The sequence below is a fragment of the Mustelus asterias genome, chromosome 4, assembly GCF_964213995.1.
Source record: "Mustelus asterias chromosome 4, sMusAst1.hap1.1, whole genome shotgun sequence".
Lineage (NCBI taxonomy): Eukaryota > Metazoa > Chordata > Chondrichthyes > Carcharhiniformes > Triakidae > Mustelus > Mustelus asterias.
Window position 1 is genome coordinate 49,800,001 of NC_135804.1, and position 8,453 is coordinate 49,808,453.

The 8,453-nt window shown below is 42.5% G+C and overlaps 1 protein-coding gene across 2 annotated transcripts in view; it reads right to left on the bottom strand.

Moving 5' to 3' along the window:
• The window catches only part of pskh1 (protein serine kinase H1), a 67,577-nt gene extending 60,985 nt beyond the window's left edge, over window positions 1–6,592 (bottom strand). The window contains exons 1-2 of one of the 2 annotated variants that reach the window (XM_078210983.1): window positions 6,467–6,592; window positions 5,123–6,142 (exon numbers count right to left, since the gene is read on the bottom strand). In XM_078210983.1, coding sequence (XP_078067109.1) covers window positions 5,123–6,064 — 942 coding nt within the window. In that variant the 5' untranslated portion in view covers window positions 6,065–6,142; window positions 6,467–6,592. Of the gene's footprint in view, window positions 1–5,122; window positions 6,143–6,277 lie in introns of both variants that reach the window. The other variant, XM_078210984.1, reaches the window with a different exon arrangement.
• Window positions 6,593–8,453: the final 1,861 nt, after the last annotated feature.

An 8,453-nucleotide genomic window follows, 5' to 3' on the forward strand; every position in this document is an offset into this window, starting at 1 on the left:
GCAAGACAGAGAAAACTGGAGAGATGAAACATTTTTTCCCCCAAAAAGGCTCCTCTTGAAGGAATTTGTTTACTGACCGTACTTTCCACTTAAATACCAGAGACACAATATAATTAACCACAAAGGCAAAAGGAATGGAAAGTGATGGGCAGGCTTACACTGTCAAGGACGTAAAAGAAATAGCCCCAGGCTGACATAAACAGAGTTACATTAAACTTTGTATTTCAAACTTTGTAAATCAACCTGGGGAACTCGACTGAAATATGATGAACTTACTTAACAAATCATTGGAGGCAATCTGTAATTTATAGTTTCTTCAAAACATGCTATCATATCAAACGGCAAAGAACAGTCCCATGTTAGATGTTTCTCAGGGTCAAAACTAGGAACTCACATAAAACACAATTGTGATCTCAAATAGTTAATAAATGTAAATTCTGAATTCCTAAATGATAGGGAAATAGAAATTTAAATTAGTTGTTGATAAGATAGAAGCTAAGGTTCTGGATGTACCCATTATTTGTCATTTTAATCCAAGCTAATGGGATTTTCAACATAGATAAGACCTAGAGAGATAAATGTTACTTTATTTCAAGACAGAAAGGTATTGAACATCTTCTGTGCTTAGGGCTGAGCAGGATACAGTAAATAAACAATGTTCTCATTTTACATTTGAGATAGAACAAACATATTTCAAATGCAGCAGTTGGAAGACAGAGTTTATTCTGGAGGAATCTGCACAGTTCGTACTCAGTTGTGGAATAAATTAACCAGCAAAAAAAATCTGAACTATCAAACAATCCACTGAAGGAAAAAATGGTAAATGGCAACAGAACCTCCTCAGAGGAATAATAAAGATAATTCATTTCTAAAACAGATAAATTACTTCAGAACATGTAATAATTTGCTGTGCCAACTATAGTCAAAATGAATCAAAGCAGTTTACTCTCATTAGATTGCATTTTAATGACTCCTGCCCGTACCAGTTCCATAAACAATGTTTTCTTTCTTTAAAGGTAGCTTGTCGTCCAATAAAACAAAATTCAAGGAACAATCCCACATTTTTCAATTAGGCATTTTATACTGTTCTGACCTCAGCACAGAGTTCAACAGCTTTAGACCCTCTACCACCAATGGACCATTACTCTAGGATGTATCTTCTACATGATGCACTGCAGCAACTCTCCAAGGCTTCTTTGACAGCATCTTCCAAACTAGCAATCTCTGCCACCCAGAAGAACAAGGGCAGCAGACCCTAGAAATTGCACCAGCTGCAAGTTCCCCTCCAAGTCACACCATCCCGACTTGGAACTATATCGTCATTCTTTCATTGTAACTGGATCAAATCCTGGGACTCCCTTTCTAACAGCATTAAGTACCTACAACACTTAGACTGCACAGGTTCATCACCACCTCGCAACAGCAATAAATACTGGCAGTGTCAGCGACACCTACATCCCACAATTTTTAAAAATCCCTTCTCCTTCATTTACTTATCTAGCTATCCCTTAATGACATCTACACTATTCACTTCAACTGCTCCCTGTGGTAGCAAGTTCCACATTTTCACCACTCTCTGGATAAAGATGCATCTGAATTTTCTTTTTGATTTCTTGGTGACTTTCTTATATTGGTGGTGCCTGGGTCTGCTCTTCTCCACAAGTGAAAGCACCTCTCTGTGCCCACTCTATCAAAACATTTCATTATATTAAAGGCCTCTATTCAATCACCCTCAGCCATCTCCTTTCAAGACGGGAGAGACCTGGCTTGTTCATGCCTTCCATGTAGGCAAAACATTGAAGTTCTGGGGGTCATCCTTGTAATTTATTTTTATCCTCTTCGGTGCCTCTCTCTTTTGATAACATGGCAACCAGAATTGCACACACTTCCAATGTGGTCAAACCAAGGTTCAATACTAGTTTAGCATAACTTCTCTACTTTTCTATTCAATCCTTCTAAAATAAACCCCGAGTTCAGTTTGCCTTTTTTTGCCAAATGGTTTTGTTAACTCAAGTTTTCAGTAATTTGTTTATTTGGACTCCTGATCCCTTTGCTTCTCAATCCCATATAAATTCTATTTTCCAAGGAAATGTGACCTCCTTATTTTCCTTTCCAAAACATTCATACCTCACACTTCCATGTTGAAATGTGTCCATTCTGCAAAGTTTACTAACATCTTCTTGTGATTTGTCGCACTCCTCCTCAGCATTGACTATCCACCCAACCCTGTGTTCTAGATTCCAAAATCTAACCTGTTAACATTAATTGTGAACATGGGGCCGAGCACTAATCCTTGCGGGATCTCACTTCCCACCTTCTGCCACCCTGGATCATTAAAGTCAGTTTGCATTGACAATTTTAAGCTTTTTTGTCCTTTTCTTCAAGTTTTAGTTTCAGCATGAAATGACTTGGGAAAAGAAATTAGGCGCTGCTTCAATTAAACAAAATGTCAGTAATTCTAATTAATATTTTAAACATTGCGAATACTCAAGAAAACAAGTTGCTTTAAATGTTAGGTTCAGTTCATAATTATATGCAGTTCGCTGGCACTACTTTCAGGAATTCACCTTTAACGTCCAGATATTTTTTGAATTAAAAGCAACATTGAAAAGCTTATGATTAATGTTGTGAAAACATACAATAATCTGTCAGTATGATGAGTGGAGACTCCAAACACTGGGGATTACGAACAGGAAAACAATTGCCATCTTATTTTTAGTAAACAAAGTCTTGGTATGTGACCCAAGTCAGCCATTCATTGATGACTTCAATCATTCTTCAAAGAATTATCAATACATTATTCCATGCCCAATTAGGAATTAAAGACTGGCATTTGCTGCCATCTAAATTTACAAATAATACAGTCTGCACAACACTAACCGAAGATGATCCAGCTACCCCACAAAGAATACAAATTGTGCTGCCTTTGTTTCATTTGTTGTCAAAAATCAGGTCCAAGATTGCATGTATATTGCATTAATGGGCTCAGCACAGCACATACTGCATATAATGTTTGTGCCATGATATTGTCATGCCCACCTGCCCACACTAAAAATAACAAAATTAAAAGTTTGGGCTGATGCATTTGGGAATAAACACATTTTTAATAACATGATAACTGATAACATTGCCGGTTGGCTCAGCTGGCTAGACAGCTAGTGTTTGGATCAGATTAGCAAGGGGTTTGATCCCCGTTCTGGCCGAGGTAAACTCAAGGCTTGCCTCTTTGCCCTACCTATAGTAAAACAAAAGTCGCTTAGCCTTGTTTCAGTGATTATCAGCAGGGACCTGATCTAGGGAAGAGAACACAAGAAGAGAAGGAAGTAGAGAGAAATACTGCCAAACAAACTCTCTGACCCCACCACAATTGCGGAATCTCATTCTCTCGATGAGGGGATTTTCACAGTAACTTCATCGTAGTGTCAATGTAAGCCTACCAGTGACACTATTCAATAAACTTAAAAACAATTCAAACTGAAATTGTTTTTCTCTTTCCTTTTCTCTCTATTTCAAAATCTTTATCTTTCTCTCCTTTTATGATTTAAATCTAATATTTCCTGGTTGAGACTCTGCTTGGCAAAGTGACGATTCTTCAATCTGACTGGTCGAAGAGCCTTGCTCTTTCTTGCCCTGCTCACAGTCCAGGGAATTACACCAGATAAAATTAGAGCCAATGTGAGCATTAAAGCCGGGGAAGACTGCATGGGCAGCTGTCAGGAAGGTGCACAGTGAATGCTGCTCCTTCATCACTGGCTGCAAAATCCAAGCCAGCGTGTCTTATGGAATTGCAACATTGCATTTACAGTTATTTTCAAATAATCAGTACTTCTTTAAACAGAGTTTAGCCTTAATAGTGAAATTAAACTGGTTAATAAAATGCTTTTTTGAAAAACGCAGCAAGCTAAAAACAAATCAGGCCCTTCAGTTGGTTAATTACGCTCCTAGCCAAACTGACCCTTTGGGACACGGCAAATAGGCTCAGTAAAGAACAAAAAATTGAACACTGCTAATCAGTTAAATAAGACTACTAGCCAAATTCTGCCACAAGCATCAAGCGTCCCACGTCAGGACTGCTTTCATGTAGCGACCCAGACTCGGTGGCACATCTGCACTTTTAATTTAATGGGAGACAATTAGTAAGCCATGTCTGCTATCACTGTCCAGTTAGGGGTGGGAAGTGGGCTGAGAAGATGGGAGGGTCTATCAGAGCAGCCTGAGCGAAGAACGGCCTTTGGAACCACCTTGAGGGGCTGTGTGCTGCCAAGCTGCACAGTACAGGCGAGGGCAACACAGGGTGGAGGCATGACGATGATGAATTGACTGATAGCCAATCCCTTCCACCCAGCCCTATCCCAGGTGGAGATGAATCCACTTGCAAGGCTTTGCAGACCCATGGCCAGAGGGCTGTCAGTTTGGTCCTTCAAAGGTAAAATTTCATATTCATCACATGGTGCCGATGTCTCACATTGCTTTCGCCTCCTGCAAGTAAGCGGGCTGCAAACAAAATGGAGGAGGGGGGATGTATTTTTGGCACATTTGGCAACTCCTTACTCTGCCCACCATTGCCAGGTTCATTGCTGTTACCACTGCGTTCCAGCTTCTGGGAAATACATGAGGCAGCACATGTTGGGGAGCTGGCCCCCTTTTTATATTAAGTTCCTCTATCGCGCCCCACACCCCCCCCATCCCCTCCAAAGGGCTGGGAAAATACAATCCAAAGAAGCAGAATTGTGATACGCATTCTAAATGTAACAAGGTTATTTGATCCTTCTGTTTCCTTTCTAAATGGGTTAGGGAAAATTTGCACAAAACTGAATCTCCCTCAATGTCTCAATCCCCTCAATGCTGGGTTCTTGGAACATTGTAAGAATCTGATTCTTGCAAAGTACCCTGCAACTCTGAAAACTCACTGCCACTACAGTAAATAGTGTTAAGATCAGTATTGCTGCTTGCTGAGGCATGGAATAAGCACCAGATCAAGAAATCAGACTGAAAAACCAAGGTTTCATGACAATATTGAAATCACTCGAGATACTGATACCCATGCCTGTAATTTTCATGTGATTGTTTTTTTTCTTCCTAACAAAAGTTTTGCTGAATGCACTATTTTAATGTCACTTACCTCCCCTGAGTAACTGTATTTACCCTTCAATATCTGCCTATATAATCGTGTGCGATTGTCATCTTCAAAGGGCATAGTTCCACTTAATAAAATGTAGGAGACTACACCCAATGCCCACATGTCAACAGAATTTGTGTAAGGCTTCCTCACGAGGATTTCGGGGGCAATATACTCTGGGGTGCCACAGGTAGTCTTCATGAGACAGTCATCGCCTTTCTTTCGAGTGCTTGCTAATCCAAAATCTGTGATCATAATCTTGGAGTCAGCACCTGGATGATAGTACAGCAAGTTTTCAGGTTTCAGGTCTCTATGGGTGATGCCAAGGATATGCAAATATTTAACTCCTTCAAGAACCATTTGCAGAACTCTGGTGGCATCTCTTTCAGTAAAGGAGCCTTTGGCTATGATCCTGTCAAAAAGTTCACCTCCAGTTGCTAATTCCATCACCATATACACCCTCTCTTGAGTCTCAAATACTTCAATGAGCTGTATGACATTGGTGTGTCTCACTCTCCTGAGGACATTGAGTTCAGATTCACACACTTCTCTGCCTTCCCTGTACTTAGTTTCAATCAATTTTATTGCATAAGGCTGTTTAGTGCTTTTGTGCTCCACTCTGACCACTCGACTAAAACTTCCTCGACCAATCAGTGCCTTGATGTCATATTTTGCAGTCACTCTGGGGTCAAACTTTGCACGGTACTTGGCCACTTTATTCCTCCTCGGATCATTCTGCTGGTCCCAGTGTCCAGTTTGTTGGTATGCATTAGTCTGATGAGGTGGTGGTTGGCCTGCCTTGCCACCACTCTTGATGGCGTCATATTTAATAAAGTGCTTGTACTTATCACCGTGGTGGCCAGTGTATGGCTCCACAGTTTTCACTAGATCCAAATGGACATCTTTAGGTGGCTCGGGCAGCACCTTGCTTGTCCCACAGCCCATCACTTTTTGCTGTTAGTGAGCCAGGAAGGCATGTTGTCCCTTCATCACTCTCCCTCTCCTTGTACTTTCACCCTTCCTCTGCAACGAGAAAGAAAAACACAAATTTCAAACCACTTTTAACACAATACTTGTAACTGACAAGTCAGGTCGAATATTCTCCACAGCTTCCAGTTACAATAACTGGCTTTTATTTTGTAAAGATTCGACACTTACAAGAATATGATATTGAAAAGTTGACTAGATGACTCGGTTCAATATGCAGGTTATAAGAGTGAGGGGAAGGTCTGATTAACGAATGAAACTCTCATTCCCCAGCCCCAGCTAAAGCTGTGACAGGCGAATCCCCGGGAGCCGGGCGGCCCCTTCCCGAAAAGCGCGGTCCCACCCCGGCACGGCCCTCACCTGACTCGGCACAGCAAGGCCGGCTGCTCCGGCTGTCCCGCTGAGGGCCGCTGCCAGGCGCAGCATTGCCAACCTCAGAGGCCGGGCCGCGGCGCTGCTCCTTCCCGGTCCGCACACTGCCAGCCCCTCCCCCTGAACTTTCCCTGACCTCACGCTCCCGGCGCGATTGGGTCACTTCCGCGCCCCAGACTGGGGTTGCCATGGCAATGTCAATCATTCGCCTTGCCAACCCTCCAGCAGATTGCATTTATTCGTTCAGTGGGGATGTTACCATCAGTGGCTGGGCCAGCACAATAGTCCTTGAGAAGGTGGTGTGAACTGCCTTTTTGAACAACTACAGCAAATGTGGTGTAGGTACACCCACAGTGCTGTTAGGGAGGGAGTGACAGGATTTTGACCCAGTGACACAGAAGGAAAAAATGATATATTTCCAAGCCATGATGGTATGTGGCTTGGAGGGGTACTTCGCTTGGCCTTTTGGCCTTATGGCAGCATGGTGGCACAGTGGTTAGCACTGCTGCCTCACAGCACCAGGGAGCCAGGGACCTGGGTTTGATTCCCAACTTGGGTGACTGTGCGGAGTCTGCACGTTCTCCCTCTGGCTGCGTGGATTTCCTCTCAGTGCCCCAATTTCCTCCCACAGTCTGAAATACATGCTGGTTAGGTGCAATGGCCATGCTAAATTCTCCCTCAGTGTATCCGAATAAGTGCCGGAGTGTGACAACTAGGGGATTTTCACAGTAACTTCATTGTAGTGTTAATGTAAGCCTACTTGTGACACTAATAAATAAACTTAAAAATCAAGGTGAAGCATCGGATCAAGCCCAGGATGGGGTCCAATGCCTTGTCTTGTTAGCTTGGAACTTGTTTGCTCCTCTCGTGGGGACCATGAATTGGATTCAATTTGAATTTGATTTTTTGGATGGAATAATTTTTTTTAAAAGATGGAACTTGTACATGGCAGATCTGCTGCCTTTATCCTTTAGGTGATATAGATCATGATTTGGAAGGTGCTGTTGAAGGAGCATATTGTTTCAGTGCATCTTGTAACTGGTACACATTGCTGCCACTAGGCATTGGTGGTGGCAGCTAATGACACTGGTGGAACGATTGAAATTTGGATGCCCAAGGTACCAGATTTGCAGGAACACCCGTATCTGTGCACGGATATCTCAGAGGGTTTTGGGCTGGTGGATGTTACAGAGAAGAACCATTGGACGTTGCTTAACTGAAGCAATGTAGATCAACAAATTCAGGAGTGGTGGGTGAATGGAACTTAGTGCGAGTTAGGACATGGACTGCAGAGCTTTGGAGATTAGAACATGGGAAGTCCACCAGGAATCCCACATTGGAATAGTTAAGTCGAGAGTAACAAGGGCATGAATAAAGGTTTCAGCAGGCCTGGTGAAAATAGGCAATTCTAATGATGGCTCAGATATATGGCTGGAAGCTCACCTTGGCATTAGATATGACATCAAGGCTGTGAACCATGAAGTTCAGCCTCAGACAGTTGCGAAGGACAGGAATGGAGTTGGTAACTAAAGAACAGAGTTTGCATTGGGTACTGAAATAATGGGTTCAGTCTTCCCAATGTTTAGTTAGGGGAAATTTCTGCTCATCCAGTACGAGATGGCAGACAAGCAGTCTGACAATTTACAGATAGTGGAAGGATCGTGAGAGGAGATAGTTAGAAATATCTGTCATCAGTGTGCAAGTGAAAACAGATACTGTATTCTCAGATGATGTATGAAGCATGTAGATGAGAAATGGCAGAGAGTCAAGGATGGATCATTGGGGGATGCCAGAGATAACGCTGTGGGAGAAGGTGATTCTCTGGCTGTGACTGGATACATAAGAATGGAACAAGGTGAGTGTAGGTTCACCCAGCTTAGTGACACATTGAAGGGTTGATGGAGGATGGTGTGATCAATATGAGGACAGTGGTGTAGTGGATTGGTAATGCAGAGAGCCACGCTAATTAATAGGG